Source organism: Chrysochloris asiatica, unplaced genomic scaffold (genome assembly GCF_000296735.1).
Source record: "Chrysochloris asiatica unplaced genomic scaffold, ChrAsi1.0 scaffold00036, whole genome shotgun sequence".
Taxonomy (NCBI): domain Eukaryota; kingdom Metazoa; phylum Chordata; class Mammalia; order Afrosoricida; family Chrysochloridae; genus Chrysochloris; species Chrysochloris asiatica.
Window position 1 is genome coordinate 5,488,335 of NW_006408554.1, and position 17,515 is coordinate 5,505,849.

General features: G+C 33.9%; 1 protein-coding gene across 6 annotated transcripts in view; it reads left to right on the plus strand.

The window, feature by feature from the left end:
- Positions 1 to 5,295: 5,295 nt before the first annotated feature.
- The window catches only part of EYA1 (eyes absent homolog 1 (Drosophila)), a 217,598-nt gene continuing 205,378 nt past the window's right edge, over positions 5,296 to 17,515 (plus strand). For 2 of the 6 annotated variants that reach the window (XM_006860020.1, XM_006860022.1), the window contains exons 1-3: positions 5,296 to 5,869; positions 11,004 to 11,053; positions 12,675 to 12,802. In XM_006860020.1, coding sequence (XP_006860082.1) covers positions 12,679 to 12,802 — 124 coding nt within the window. In that variant the 5' untranslated portion in view covers positions 5,296 to 5,869; positions 11,004 to 11,053; positions 12,675 to 12,678. Of the gene's footprint in view, positions 5,870 to 10,819; positions 11,054 to 12,674; positions 12,803 to 17,515 lie in introns of those variants that run through there. The other 4 variants (XM_006860024.1, XM_006860023.1, XM_006860021.1 and 1 more) reach the window with 4 other exon arrangements.

Here is a 17,515-nt window from a genome sequence, read left to right on the forward strand (position 1 = left end):
GGAAGAAGTGCAGCCAGAGTGCTCCTTGGAGACCAAGATGGCCAAACTTCGTCTCTCATACTTTGGACATATTGTCAGGAGGGACCAGTCACTGGAGAAGGATATCATATTTGGTAGGGTGGAGGGTCAGAGAAAAAGAGGAAGACCCCCAATGAGATGGATTGGCCAGTTGTCCGCATCGGTGGACTCAAGCGTGGCAACAGTAGTGAGGTTGGCCCAGGATCGGGCAGTGTTTTGTTCTTCTGTTCATAAGGTCGCTGTGAGTCGGTACCAACTCAATGGCACCTAACAACAACAATATATGTATTTGGTTATCACTTTGCTCCAAAATAATGATACAGCCAAGAGACATTAATATCCCACTGCTCCATCTACTGTTGAATGGTGATTTTGACTGTACTAGGAGAACAGTGCCTTTCACAGAACAGATTGACGACGGTTACATATTTCAATAAACTGGATTCATGGATTCATACAGATATGCTCTTACATTGTTAGCTGAAATAGAGTAAGAATTTATGTAAAGTGTGCCACACAATGCCTGGCATATAATAAGGTCTCAATAAATATGCATTTCCTTCCTTTTTCCATGAGATAGTCATGGTTTCTGAAGAATTTAAAAACTGTGAACTCAGCTGTCATGAAAACTGGAAAACACACAGCAAATTTCCAGATCCTTTTACATGTTATGGGAGGTGCTGACAAGATTGGTTTTTGCCCATGGCTTAGGGGCAAAAATATTAAAGAGGAGACAACCTGGGTTCTCAAGGTTGCTTCATGTCAACAGAAATCTCTTTTACAGCGTGAGAAAACAAAATAGTGATTGCTGAGATTAAGCATATGCTCCCAACACAAATTATTTGCATACTTCTGGCAGAGAGAAGAGAAAATAACTTTGTCTGCCATCTTGGACAATCAATTGATTTTAAAATAATAAAATTATGTGTCATACATTTCTTACATTTATGTGTCCAAAGTGCCTGTATCTTGTCATTCCCCTTTCTTAAAAATCAACTTCTACCCTACTTATAATTTCCTTCAAGAACTGTTCCTCAAAGTTTCTATGAAGAATAAACAATTTTTTATTAAAAAACCTCCCACAGGTAGTCATTATTACATAAGATAACAAGTTTCCCACCCTATATAAATAATGGCTATTATTTCTGTGTAATAACCAATGTAATTATTAGTGAGTCAGGAAATAAATTATATTTTCACATTGTGTTAGTATAAAAATTGGAATATTTATGAAAAATCACTTTCCCCAGTTCAGTTAATAGTTGGTAATTGCCTCCTTAAATTTACTGTTAAAAGGTATTCGTGTTGGAGGTTGAATGGAACACGTTCAGCAAAATACTAGTAGACATTTCGTTTGGCGGATTTAATGTCATTCTTAAAATAAATAGAGGATGTTTTACTTGGTTGCATTTCAACAGAAGGCTACTGGGAGCAGGGCCCTCACTGTGGGTCTCGTGCCAGTGAGGAAAGAGTAGGTTATGGAACTGACCACTCCAAATGCCAGCAAGCATTGTAATATCAGCCGTCCACACTCTGTTCCACCTGGTCTATCAAAGAGGCAGATGGAGTGCCATGACATGGCTGTGAGCAAAAGAAAGTTTTCTGCAAGCAGGACAACTGCAGTGTAGCATTTTGGAGTACTCTAATTTCAAAATCTTGAAAACTTCCAGATATTATTGATTTTAATAACATGGGAGAAATAATAACTAGAATCTTGCTTCCTTCTGAAATAAAAACATTAGTCTTTGAGTGCTAATTATATTTTGTGACTAGTTAGCCCTTTATTCTTGAGAACGAATCATCTAAACATTACAGAAAGAGAGGTTTAGTAAACTGTCGGGCCAGGTGGTAATAGATAGATGCTTTAGTCTGAAGTGATCAAAAGGAATATTAAAGAAAAGAAAAACAACTTCTAAATAATCTTTCAGTGCAAACTTCACAACTATTCAAACACATGATTATCATTACTGGAATGGCAAAGAGAAAGGACATTGACTGTGTTTTATCCTTTGCTTTATCAGTGTTTATTTGTTATACTTAATTTGAGTCAATTGTTTACTTGTATCGTTTTAGAAAAGCTCCTGGTTACCTTTTAAATCATGCTGAATCCCTTGTATCTTTCCTTGTCTTTTTTTTTCTTTGAAATTTGACATCTGCTCATGTTTTGTGATCATGCCTTTATTTAAAATTCTTTATTAATCTAACTTCTTCAGTAGCATTAAAATATTCAGTTAAAATTTCAGATGACTATATAATCAGCCTTGCTCTAGAATATAAAGACAGTTAGGAGATGCAGAGTATGAAAGTGATGATCTCTTTGAGGGTAGTTGAACATTTTGTTAGAGTTGAATATTTCAAACATTTTCCTTTTCCAGATAAAATTATATATTTACTGTGTTTGAGGGTGGGGAGGGTGTGGGAAGGAAGGAAATAGATGAAATTTAAAAGATAAATTTTATATAAGTTACATATAATATATATATATATATCACTTATATATAAGTTACATATGAAATACATAATATATATAACATATATGTGTTATATATAATCTTATATATAAAGATTTCTGTAGTAAATTATCAGATAGTAATATTTCCTACTCATATCTGCTTTACTGGCAACAAATTTTCAGCAGATTTTCCAAAATTCTGTTGTAATGTGTATGACTTTATTTAGAAAAAACTTTGTCTTTAAAATGTATGGTTTAACTATGTATGTAATTATGGTTGGTGAAAATTTAGAAATAGCAAGTTAACAGTACACTATTAACTGGGTTGCATTATTAATGACTTAAAATTCTGCTTGTAAGTTACCTGTTAGGCTACTAAGCACAAGACCAGCAATTCAAATCCAATAATTCACATTCTGGATCCATAGGAGAAACATGAGACTTTCTGCTCCCTTAAGATGTATAGCCTCAGAAACTGTATCTAGGGTCCCTATGAGTCGGAACTGACTCGAAAGCACACAGCAACAGGAACAAACTTATTTTTGGCTCCTGGTATGTAATAGTGATTATTGCTGTTGCTGTGAGGGGCCAGCAAGTCAGTCTGACTCATAGTGTCCCTATGTAACAATAGAATTAAACACTGCCTGGTCCTGTGCCATCCTTACAATAGTAATTATTATTATTTGATATGCGGAAGTATTAGCCAAAGTTTATGGATTAATGTGATCGTTTTTAGTGCATCTAATTTTAGGAAAGGGAAGATGTTTAAACATGCTATAATGCACATGGGCATTACCATTAGCCATGACTAAGATGACTGAGTTCTTTGTTATATAATCATGAAGGAAGATCTATATCATATCAATTCATAATCACATTACCTGCATCATGATTTTCACAGTTTTTTTCCTAATTACATGCATCATTTCTTTAACAGTATTTTGTTTATCTACATAAAAACAACTTAATTTCAATATAAAAACACATGTAATATGATGTTCGATTATAGTGTAGGCAAGCAATTTGAATATCGCAGTGACATATACCGGATTGTCCAATAAAGTGTTACATCATCAGAAAATAATATTTACTCTTTTATATTTAGGATAAGTCTGACACTATGGGACTCATGAGTACAAAAAGCTAAATATGAAGTGTCAAGCAGTGTTGAATTCTCCAACCTGAACCTCAAACTTTGTTTTATCAAGCTTTGAAATAAATATGATAGCAAAAGCAGTTACTGTGTATGGTGTTTGATATCGAAGACTGAGTTAGTGCAACATTGCATTTCATCTACAACATTAGAAAAAAAACCTCCGTTACATGCTGTGTTTTCTTGTCTGCATATATACTTTAGTCTATTGAATAACTGATAGTTCTGGTCTGAGAAAGTGCTGTAGGTGGTAATATAATTCTATTTCTGCTGTATATATGAACAGATCCCATAACAATCTACTGATTTTTGACATAGCTTCCCAAATATGGTAGATGACTAGCCCATGATTCTTTGCCTTACTACACAAAATGAAATCCTAGGTGAGTTTACAACTTAAGCTGCCTCTAAGGTTTGACAAAGAGTTCTTTTCTGAGGAATTTAGACTGGCACCCATTCAAAGGGGAGGGAGTAATGTCTGAATTGAATTTTGGTCATTAGGAGCTTGTTTTATTTGTTTTGTTTGCATTGGAATGGTACTTTCATTTACAAATTAGCAAAGTAAAGGTAAGACTGAGTTTTTATCTGATTTATTAGTTGATGATCTGGAAATGTGTTATAAAATAATTTATTAAGTTATTGTGAATTTTAAGATTTTTTTTTTCATACCAAGGTTAGAGTCTTAAAAGTAAAGCCTGCTTTGTTTTGTTTTGTTTTATTTAAAAGATCAAATAGAATATTATTATCAGTAACAACAAGACAGCTCTAAGGAAAATCCAATATGTATAAGGATTTCATTTTAGAATAGAAAATCGGTTACGATGAATGTGTAATATTAAAATAAACATTTGTATTAGAATTATGGCATAGGGCTGGTAAATTAAAGTATAATGATAATGCACATAAGTAATGCTTTCTTTAAATATTTGAAATTAATGCTTAAGTCATTGATCTTATAACTGAAGTCATTTATTTGCATAAACATGATAGTAAGTGTCTTAAACTGAAACTGTAATTTAGTTGTAATCTGAGGAGCCCAGCTCTCCAGGTGAGTGTTGTAATGTTATCACACAGAGATTCTGAGTTCAGTTAGATTTTTTTTTTTTTTCAAGAATAGGCTGCAAGAAAGATTCTACATAAAATGAACGGTGTCCTCAAAAATCATTTAAAAAACTCAACACTGAAATAACGAGTTCCTATCCAAAAATGGTGCATGTAAACGATACCATTCTAGAAATGACTGCAGAATCATCATTCAGGCTTTCGTTTGAAATTGCTAATAATCACACGTTTAGTTGTGTCCCTCCCTCTCTCGTCCCCCACCCCCACACACTTAATGGAAACAGTCGTTCTAGTTTATATTTTCCCTGGACCTGTTAGTGGGTACAATAGGAAACAACTTTTGAAAAGTACAGATTTCCCACGTTTCAAGACCTGAAAAAAGTTTGGAGAAGTGTGAAAGATAACGTGTAACAACTACTCCCTAAAGATCTTAATTGGTCGCTGCTTTAGTAAGAGGATGTGTGTTGACAGTGCCTTAGAGAAGTTATTCTCACACAGCTGTTTATTCAGATAGCATGGGGCGCGTTCATTTACATAATCTTTTTTTTTTTTTTTTTAAAGCAGCAAGGTTGAGTCAGATAGAGTAGTGCTCCTTTCAATTGTTGCATTTAAGCCAATAAGGTTAGGACAAGAGAATAGCTGTGGTTTGCGTTGCAAAAACAAAAAAAGCCCCGAGGCTCCATGGGCAGACCTACAAGGCTGCGCAAACAAATCGAGGGATGAGATTCTGCTGTTTCTTTGTCTAGGGTTCTCAGATGCTATCTGCTGCTGCTGTTTAGTGGGGAAAGAGCGAGCGCAGGGCTCAAGGCTGTTACTACACAGGACGGTGGGAGCTGATGGCTCCGAGTTTGGGGCGAGATAGAAACTCTCCAGTGCCACTTCCGACTTTAAGTCTTCCTGTTGCAGTCCGCTGTGGCGGTTTTCTTTCTGGGGAAAGCTTTTTCGTTCACTCGCTCCGCTACCCGAGCCTGCAGCAGGAGCAACAACCAGACGGCTTTCCATTTAGCCGGGGTTCACCCTCCAGAGGCGCTCCGCTTCTAGAAGCGCTAGGGCTCCACTGAGACCTCCTAAAATCACTTACTCGTCTTTATCCGGGAGCAAAACTATGTAAGGAATGGAGGTTTGCTAAACCAGAAAATTCGAAGGAGCATATTAAACTGGTGGATGCAGCAGATGTAAACACTGTAAGTACAAGCTGACTGTTTGAAAAATTGTAGTGACTGGCAACAGCTGTCCTGTGGGCACAGCCCAAGATAACAGGAGTACTTTTATTAGTGTTTGGATTTGTTTTAAAATAAAAGCATCATGGCATGGGAAAAACGATGACACTTTGTATCTCGTACTTTATTAACCACAGTGTTCCACCATAAAACTATAATTCTTAACCCCCAAATTATCTGAGTAGTTAGACTCATTAAGGGATAATTACATATTGTGCTGACAATTACTTTTGTTATGGTGCATATTTAAAAAATAGAATACGCCATCATAATCTTGTATGAGGAGCACTTCCTATCTCTAATGAATTTCTGCACAAACCTCAAATATTATTGTTTGATATTGAATAAAATTATTCAGTCGAGCTCTTCAGTAAAAAGTATCCATTACAACACAGATGTAACTTTCCCTGCACATTTTAGGTTGATATGGGGAAAAGAGAAGGAATTAGGCTCTCTAAAGGACAATCGAAAACAAAATAAATTGATAGCACTTTTTTTTCAATAAACAAATTGTGCAACTGCTGTATTAAACAGGCTGATCTTCAAAAAGTGATCAATTCTAGCCAAAATGAAATATTTTTCACTATTGACACTTTGTATGATTCATATGGACCTTGAATTTTAAAAACTAGACTCTGAAACTTTTTGAATTATTTGTCATTCCAAACGAGTATATGAATTGCTAATGATTCTTGGGGTTATATTTCTTGGGAGGAGTTTTGGAACACATTTAAACACAGTGTTTATCAGAATTCATATATTCAAAGATGCCATTGACTTTAGAAAAATGGTATGTGTTTTAAAATGACAAGAGGCACAAAATTTGGGTAGTTAAACACATAGTACAGTGTATATTTTCCATAGGTTTGGGGTTCTCTTTTGTAATGTACCTTACAGAGTAGGTTTTATTTTGTTGGTAATACACTTGTGTGACTCTTTCCCCCACTGTTTTGGATTTGAGGACATGCACACATAAATAGTAATGCTTTTGCATTATCAAATACTTGGTATTTAACTTGCTTGCTGCTTAAGTTCTCCCAAGGCCTAATATATTTAGTAAGTGAATGAGCAGCTATGGATTTTCAATCTTGAAAACTCTTGCAGTGACACACATTGAAGTCTAACTGAGCAACTGTTCAGCTTTTGAGTGCCAAAGGACCATCAACTGCTAAGTGTGTTCCTTGGACATGATAAATGATTTTCTCACAGGAAAATTTCCATTTAAGTGGGAAAATTTATTTTATAGAATGCATTGGAAAGGAGAGAACAATTGCAGTGAGTATAAAACCACTTCCAATTTAATAAGATTCCAAAAGTATTTCATGCAACGTTTATTGTTAATTTTGAAAACAATCGTTTAAAGCTGTAGTTGAATCAGTATGAGTTAAACACTTATTCCTATATTCATCGAACATTTTATAAAATAGAAAATATCATTGTTTTCTTTAAAAACAAGAAACTTCAGAAAGTCATATGGTAGATTACATATAAAAACCCTGCAATACTAACTAGGCATTCTTTTATGGAGCCTTTGATGGAGAGGGAAATAAACTATTAATGTTTAAAAGACAGCAACCTTTTCCTAGAAATTCAATTGGCTTTTAGGTTTAGGTTTTTATTACAACACTGATAACATAGCTGGAAATATTGATTAAGGAGAACTTTTAGCTTAAAAAACAAGTTTTTTAATGGCCAAGACATTCCCCACCCCCACCCCCATAAAATACATTCTGATTATAAAATTGCTATTGTCTTTGAGATTTGGAAGTCCTCAGGTTGATCTGTGGTTGGGCAAAAAACTAGCTTGCCTGCCAACTCTATTTATTTAGATAAGTTCAGTACTTTCACTTTGAAAATTTCTTTTTAGTTTTTTAAAAAATTTTAAATTATAGTCATTTAATAAAAATTGCTTCTAGCAAGCAAAAAAGCCTGTGGAAAACCCATAATTTTGACAAGTACCTACATTTTATTTGCTCTGTGCTGCTGAGATTTAGAATCCCTTTCCATTTACAGTTTACTTTTCACAGAACATTATTAACTTTTTGGCTTCATACATGATCTTCTGTCAGATGCTTTTGATTTGTAATTTAGCAAAGTATAATAAACAGTGCAAAAGTCATGAATTTTACTCTGCATCCTGAGCGCCGTGGTAGGGAAAATGTCATAAAATGTGTACCTTAAGTCTTGTTTGATGATCTCTCAAAGCAAGTTTGCCTTCTGGAAATAATTTCTGGGGTTGAAGAGCATGGTATTAACAGATTTAATGTGGCTATTCAATGGATTGGTGAAGTACTATGTGAGGTTTAACAAAATGAGAGAGACAAATTGAACATCAACAAAAGTTACATCTGTGAAAAATTATAAATTTAATTAGAAAAAAGGCAAACTTAAAAGACCTCATTAACTAATCAGAAGTCAGCATTACTAGTATAGGAGTCTTGAGTTTAAATTTGAAGAAGTTTCATTATCTTTTTGTGTGTGTGTGTGTCTGTTCACAACTGTCAATATGCTACTATGGATATTCCATACAAAGAGTTTTTAAAAGTGTTAAAGTAAAATAACTTCATAGTCGTATAAGATGACTATAAATATCTGGGAAATCCTTTTGCATTCATAAAAGACATTTGAATTAAAAATACCAGATTAGGAGAAGACATAAAAATATATTATATTTATGGACATAAAGCAGAAAATGTGAATTTACTGAATGCCTAATACTTTTCTGCAACCAGGAACTTTTTGTTTATTCTTTTGAATGGAAATATCCCTAATTGATTAGCTTTGAAATACATTATGGTTTTAAACCTTAGCAACAGAAATTTCCATAGAGATTGCATAAGAAAAAATCCACACCAACCAGAATTAGGTGTTCTTTTTAGATAAGTCATTAGAAGAATACGTTTCCTTGCTGGACTGTAATCTTGTACTACACATAAAAAACTGAAAGCATGTGAAGTGTAGCATTTTGTAAACTGTAACTAATTTTGCTCACATCTGTGTCTAATTGTTGTCTGCATTCGCATTCTTGAGAGTAGATTTATTTTTCCTGGACCACGATGTGGATTCAGCTGACCAGCCTAAGTGAGGATTAGTTGTTTTAAAGTTATTTTGATTAAAGAGTCATTTTTAAATACAGTAACACACAACACATGGTTTAAATAATCATTGAGACACAAAAGAATATATCTGAAGTATACTTAATGAAATGAAGTTCATGGATGTGAACTTGCAAGAATCATAGTGTATGAAAAATCTCAGTAGAGGCTGAAGCAAGCCCAGCATAAAAGAAATACATTGTCCTAAAAATGCATTTGTGTTTTTCAATGAGAAAAAAATATTTTTTACTCATTTTGGATTTCATTTTGTTATTAACTGACTTTGAAATTTAAATATGGTAGGTTAACCCTCAAAAATAAGTATAACCAAACTTTTCAAAGTATACAGTAAACTAAACTGTTATTTCCAAGATGATGCTATCTGGCTAATATTAAAATGGGAATGTTTTAATATTTAGCAGAAAGTACACTTTAAATGATTACATAAATTAAGCCAAGAGAGTTCTTAAAACTAAGTTAGTTCTCACCTATAATTTTTTCCAGGTGTATGAAATGGAAAAAAAAAAAAGAAAGAAAAATCTACCCTTGAGGTATATTGCTATAGTTTCTGAGGTGAATCATTTACTCTTGTGTGAGAACATTAATTTTAACAAAAATCGGGAAAACCTGTTATCACAAAAGGACCTATCTTACAGGCATTAAAATTAAATTTTCATTTTATACTCTAGCATCTTTAAAATATTATTTTCCGTCCTGCATATATTATAGTACTGCATACACAGAAATTCCGTGTAACATTACACCGAGACATTTAGACATTGACGATGCTTTATTCTTGCCAGAAAGGTAGTATTTCTTAATTTCATAAATCATAATTAACAAATAACAGGACTCAACAGAAGATGTTTAGTTGGATAACTTTAATGCCATTTGAGATGGTTCAGCTCTCATCTTTGTTCTGTAGCCATAATTAATGCCAGTTCAGGTTGAGTGAAAATGCACACCAAAGATTTGGGATCCTGAGTCATTTCCAACATTAATGCAGAATGCTCTTTAGTACAGAGGGTTTAGTCTGACCTTGCAAGCCAGCAACCTTCTTAACCCACCTGAGCCTTATTACCTGCTGACAGTTTGCATTGCTTCTGGAGAAAGGGCAGTGACTCAAACCTTCCACCTAAAACTGTTCAGTAAAATCCCAAAATACAGATTACTGGTAGAGACAAAAGAGACTAGTTATTTGGGACACCAAATTGATCATCAAACTCTCCATTCCCTTCCCAGGTTTAAAAGTTAAAGAATTAACAAACAAAAAAGCAATGTGACTTTTCTATTTTACCTGGCTGAGATGAACTCGCTGAAACTTAAAATTGGCATAGGTCAATGAGTCCATTGCTCAAGGATGGCTCTGAAAACTTTCCTTTGCCAGATACTGTTGGTCCAGCATTACCTGAAAGCTGCCCAGAAGCGGTTTTCATGAATGTTAAATGACAAACAGTAAATGTAGAAGAAAATCATTGCGATAAGGGTAAGAAACTGTCAGGAGTCAGAGCTGTGGGCGGGAACTCTTGTTCAGCTGATGATAACAGAAGATGAAAGATCTTAGGGGGATGCTGTAGCATTACTGCTTAAACTCCTTCTGTTAAACACACTCATTTTGTTAATAGCTATTTCTACCCCCCTTCCTCCCCCCCCATCCCCCCCAAGTACCTTTTCCAAGCTGCCTGGGCAAGGCTGCTTTGCATGTTGATTGGGGGAGGGGTAATCCTGTTTGCAGCTGTCATAGGCCAGTGATGAATCACTATCCCGTCATTTGGCTGCCTTCCCCCTGACAAGGGGAGGAGGAGAGACCTGCAGGAGGAAACAACAGTTGAGACCTCAACTTAAAGACAATATGCCTTTCACTGCTGCAGGATCCTCCTTTTTCTCTTTTGGTTAAAAGAGAGCATTGTCGTTCTCAGCCATGTGCTCTATATAATTAAGACCTGGAAGAGTAACTGAAGCCGAGTAACAACAGCTTCTAATTTTTTACCCCCTGATCACAGGTGCAAACATCTCAAACCAGTTCAGATGTTGCTGTTTCCTCAAATTGCAGGTAAGGATATTATTGATATTTGGCACTTGGGGAGAGCGCCTTTTTAGGACCCATATCTATTTTTGTATAGAATTTCTTATAATTATTACTATTAATAGCAACAGACTGGGTTGGAAATTACTTAACAATTTGTGTGTGTGTGCTTGTAAAAAAAAAAAAGTGTAAGTGTGTAGAAATGGAATAGTAGCCTCGTTTGGAAAATGATTATGGGTTATGGTTTCTGGTGTTAGGAAAATTGTAACTGTGTAATGTGAATTAGGAGAGAGAAATTGGATTTTAAACCATTTGCAGTTTGAATTTAGGAGACTTTTGGAATGAAAAACTCACTTTAAAAGTAAAACAGTTCATGTTAAGCAGTTTTAAAAACTGCTATCTGCAGTTACTCTAAGTGCTACCACCAAATTACAGTAACTGTAGCTTTTATTGACACGGTGGGGGTGAGGAGCAACAGTGCTAACTTCATATATGTAACATAAGCCACCCCCCCTTTTTTTATAAAAAAGAAAACTATATGAAGTTTGAAATACATGGAAAGAGTCTTAGACTTAAAACAAACAAACAAACAAACAAAAAAACTCACAAAATTTGACTGTCAGAAAGCAGAACCATGGTATCTAGGTGTGTTTTTAGTGACTTTAAGTAAAACCCTCTCCACTCTTAATAGAGTACTGAATAGAAATGAACAGTTTTTCAATTATGAACAAGAGTAATTCTGTACCTTTTATGGAATGATTCACTGCTGAGTTTAAGAACTTTCAGAGGGGAATTTAACTGTTTTCAGATGGAAAACAATGGAAAATAATAGCTTTAAAGTGGAATTGTTCTTATTTCCCTGAGTGACAGCTGAGGTATTCCCAAGTGTTAATGCTCTTAGGGACTCTATGTTGGCCTTATCCCTTTTCAATTGGGCACGCTGTATGTAATCCACAAAGCAAACAAGTGAGCCGCCATAATCATGTTTTAATGCTGCATTTGTTTCAAGGGAAACAGAGGAACAATTAAGTAGTTTGCCAGAGTAAACACATGCATCAGGACTATCTCATTCCCTGTCACTAGACTGTAGGCTTCAAGTGTTTTATTTGGTTTGGAGACTCATTAAATTGGGTGGTAAATTATAAGGGAGTATCTAGTGCTGATTTATTAGATGAAACATTCGCAAGAAAAGTGATTTTTGTTTGTATTGTATGTACATGTTTACATATTTGTCTTTTAAAAAAATAATGTCTTTGGTTTCCTCTTATATAAAAATAAAAGTGTGAGCGTACTTCTTTGAAGATTAAAATAGATGTACTAGCTTCACATTAGACCTGTGGCTTGAGCTGTATCAGAGAGGCAGAGAAAAGATGCTAAACGCTTCATATAAGTATTTGACTGAATAGGTAAGGCAAATGACATCTTCTAGGTATATGGACCCCACGTCAAGTTTTTGGTTAAATGGGTAGGCCAAATGAAAGGATGACTGAAGTCAAGATGCAAGGTGAACTAGTTTGAGTCTAAGAAAATAGATACAATGGGACTTTTGTGCAAGTGTATTTCAAAGGAGGTGTCAAGTCGTTAGCGCATTAAATAGTGGTGTTATGAATTTGGTACATCTGTCAAATGGAAGACTTCTTGTCTTTAGGTCTATGGAAATGCAGGATCTAACCAGCCCGCATAGCCGTCTGAGTGGTAGTAGTGAATCCCCCAGTGGCCCCAAACTCGATAACACTCATATAAATAGTAATTCCATGACTCCCAATGGCACTGAAGGTGAGTGTCTGCCTTCTGACTGTTTACTTTGCACCTTGTTCTTCTATACTCACTTTGTTATGAGGTGATTGTGATTTCTGTTGTTAAATCCATGGAAATACTTTAACTCCTGCCTATATTTCTCTTCTAGGTTATTTGGCACATTCATCCATATTTACTGTTAGATAGATGATGCACATAACTAAGTTATTGTAATGTTATATAAATATGATGGTTTTGTTTGCATAGATGCACATATATACATACATGCATATGTATGCATGGGAGTGTAACGTTTTTAACCTTTGAGTGAGTTTTATCATCCTCTGCTACTGCACTGTCTCAATTTGCTGTTTTGACATATGAGAAATGAAAATTTTGAATTATTTCCTTAGTTTTACTTTCCCTTTTATTACTAAATATAGCCAAATTAATTTACATTTAAATATTGAACTAGATTGCTTCTAGATAGCAATAAAATAATGTGTCTGCCTAGTGTTCTTTTGGCTCTCATCATGAAATTTGAAAAAGTTAAGAAAAAATGTATTGTTTATAAAATACACACCTTTATATGGAAGAAACTCACAATTTATGTGCTTTCTTAAAGGCTCAACTAGTTTGCTTTAAGCATAGTACTATGATAATTATTTTTATAAAATTAAACAGTGTGAATTTAATATAAACAGAAATACCTGTTTGAATTCATAGATATCTAAGTCCCACCTATAAGTATGATTACATGTATGGTTTGCTACCTGTTATGCACATTTAGGTGTGATGTGCATTTTAAAATCCTCAACATATAGAAGGCTGGATTACATAGTACACTACTGATAATTGCTGCACAGAATGCTTTTGCCTATTTATTGCTTACTAAACCTCATTCAGTACCTTGATTAACTCGTAGCATAAATTTTCCTAGAAGTTTCGTGAATTATACATACTGAATTTTATCTGTAGACAAAATCCCTAACCATCCATTCCTAATCACCATAGTAACCTTTTTTATCACCCCATTAAAAAATAAATATAATTAACATCTATACTATTTTTGTTTGTTTGATATACCATTCCTATATGTATTAGTGTTGCCTTTTGAAATTACTAAAGTTATGATAACACAATAATATAAAATTAGTCATTTTGGATATGGGATACCTTTATTTTTTATACCAACCATGATCGTTTTCCCCGTAAACTTTCTTAATTTTTTTTTTTTTTTTAGTAAATGTATTCATTTCTACTGCTCATGAAAAATGGCCACTGTTAAAAGTAGAAACTTTGCTGACCTAGCAAAACTTAATCTCTTAATGATGTGTGTCTTTGCATCTGAAACAGTTTTCTTCCCATTTTGATAGATAATTAAAAAGAAATCTAGATTTCTTACAGGAAAACAATTTTGGTGGGTAAATAAATTTCATTGAGCAAATAAAGTAAAACAGTCTTCTTTTTGCTCCTTTTGGAATTTCCCTTCAGGAGAACACAATCCTACTACATTTTGCAAGCTGGGGTCTGTGTAAAAGCGGGTTCATGTGAGAGCTTGTAGGCAGCCACTGCTGGTGGTGGTAGAAGGGGACTGGTAGTCATCTGTATTACTGCACTGTCCAAATAAGGCGACCATTATAAATAATCATTTTTAAAAGGCTAAATATGATTGTTTTGCTTAATGGACTACACCAATACACTTGGGTAGGAATAATTATGAGATGATTGGTTTTTGGTTTTCTTCGCGGGGGTGGGGGGGTTGGATTGAAGAAATGAATAAGGGATAAGAAGTTTTCATTTTCTAATTGGTTTACTGGCAAATGATCTCTTACAAAATAAGAATTACACAGTATTGAAACAGAGTATGCATTTGGAGACAGCTCCCTTGGATGGCTTTGAGTGAGTGATGTGTAGTTGATTGTTTAAGTTCATGTGAGTGATAATATATTGCTTAATATTTTATGCTTAATAATTTGATATTATGTTCATGGCCAGAAATATTGTACTGTATGAAATCTTTTCATATCTTAAACAAGTTCAAAAAATACTCTAGATGTGTATGAAATCTATAAAAACAGTCTGGGAAATACTTAGAAATTATTCTCAAAGTAATATGTTTTAGAAATGGCACTACGTGCTTTTAATACATGACTTCAGACAGTTACAAAATTACTCACCTCACCCTATTTGTAGGCATTCTTTATTGCCATACTTTGCCAGAGCTGTTAATAGTTAGAAAGCTAGGTAAGAAGATGTCAGTGCACATTGTCTAGAGAATAAATGGAATTTTAGTCAAACTACTGGGATATTACATTTTATATAGTTTGAAAATGTAGGCCCAAACTTTTTTCATAATCCACTTTACAGGCTTATTTAGATCAAACAATACTAGAGCATTCTGAGTTATTATTAAGATTGTGAATCAATTTACATATATTCTACAATTATTTCGTTCTTCTTGATCACCACTAGAGGAGCTAAGTTTAAATTTAGTTAATTCATTAATGTCTGGCAAGCATCCCTGAAATATGATCATAAAAGATTTCCCTATCCTTTAAGAAAAACAAAAACAAAGACAACAACAACAAAAAACTTTCTTAATTTGAAACTAACCATGTTAACCATTGAATTAGAGGAATAGAAAACAAGAGATAAATTAAAATTTAAAATGGTCTTGAAACTATTAATGACCTCCTCTAACTCCACTGCAAATATTGCAAGTTATAAATGCAGATTGATCATTTAAAAACTTATCTGCAGCACAACTGGAAGTTTTATCCTTTTTTTTAGGTCAACAAAACTTCCACTTAGTTTACACAATTGTTGGCTCTGCCTACATTTATACAGGTTGTCTTCTCCTACTCAGCCATATTTTTACTTCCTGCCACCACTTGTCCCTATAATGAGGCTAAGAAAACATGAAAATCTCCTGTATCAAAAACCATAACTTCATCTGAAGAACAAACAAGAAGGGAATGGAATGGAGAGGCACAGAATATTAAGTTTCTTCTTAGGTCTGCTGCCAAATTATCATAAGACTCAGTGTTTGTAGGTTTTGTACTCACAGGCTAGTGCCTATTTTCATGGTTCATCTAAGGGATAAAAACAGAAAGACACTGAGCTACAGCCTCAAATACTGGGCTTTAAAACAATTTCTAAAATGAAATGTTATTTAGTTAGAGTCGTTGTTTGAATGTTTCATATTTCAAAACTTTCAACCATTCACATTTTAAAACTCTTTTCTGAATCCTCTGTGAATTATCATGTCAGTTAACTGTTGCTTTTACCTAGTGTATGTATCTTTGAAATGAAAAATATAAATTGGTAAAATACAGTGCACTAGCATAAATGAATGTTTTACTTGCAATGAAAAAAGATATTGTTAAAAAATGACGTGATTCCTAAGGAATTAAGAAACATTTTAATTACTCTTAAGCAATTAAAGCTTGTCCTAGGGGGAGATTAATGTATGATTATAAAAACACCAACTGTGTGCTCTCTTCTAACTGTTTTTCGTAGTCTTTTGGACAGTTAGTCTTTCAGACACTATGAAATAGAGAGATTGTTATAACATACTTTTTAAAGGAACAGGCTTTTTGATGGCAATGTTTCTATTGGGTACCTATTAAAGGTTCAGACCTGAAAGAATTTCTGATGTTTGGGAATGTGTTCAGGCCTTTATTTAGTAGAGGCCGGTGTTGATATTTATGTTGTTTACGTATGAGAAGTAGTTAGGAAATGTTCTTTCAGGAAGATTCAGGGCTGTAGTGGTAAAAGGATTTTTATTTACGTTTCTAATTAAGGCTTTGTTTGCAAAGCAGTGATTCTTCCCATCTTTGTTTTTTCTAGTTGTCCAAAGTCCATGGGAGCCCAACATTGGTCAATTCATATATTATTAGTTTGAGTGTTTATTTTTGGTTGTCTGTGGGGTGCAGAGTGGGGAAAGGCAGAAGAGAGGTGTGAGTGAGTGAAACTGAGAACTCTGAGTTTTTGCTATTTTAAATTTAGAATAAAAACTCAAGAAAAAGTTTAAACTTGTCATAAAACAGGTATGTTCATCGAAGTGACTTAAAACCAGATGGAATTGGAATCTTCACTACAAATTGAGTTTCAGGGATTTTGATGGTAATTCAAATAGTAACTTTGATTTAGTATATCAGATTTCCAAGGTGATAATGTAATCTTGAACTAGGTGACTAAATTTTCTGCATTCAAAATTTTAGTTGATTTTACATTGCATATTTAAGGATGATAAGTTAATTCAGCTTTATAAGGTTATGAAGAGCTACTTAAGAGTTGTTCTGTTTCTACAAAGTATATGCCGATCACTAAGAGATTATCTGAATTGGCTGTGTGTTTCTCATTCAGATTTTAATTTAGTAAGGTATAGTGATACTCAGCTAGGATGTTTTAAGGAAACTTATTTAGAAGAAATATCTATCATCTGGTGAATGTGTATAAAGTTATGGGTTGAGGTTACATTTTAAAGGCTGTGGTTATATATTTGTGGTTAAATATTCTGTTGTCCTTAGGAACCGGGTGATTTTGTTTTATTGTTGTTTACATTTTGTACATGATTTGGCTTCTGGAAATTAAGAGACATAGACAGTAAAGAAGTTCCTAAATGATATTTTGTAGATTTTATCTATAGTCAGTGAAATTTTCTTAAGCAAAATTAATAAAAGAATGAAGAAAATAATTAGGATTTAATATTTACATATATATGCATATATATAGTATATGTGCTTT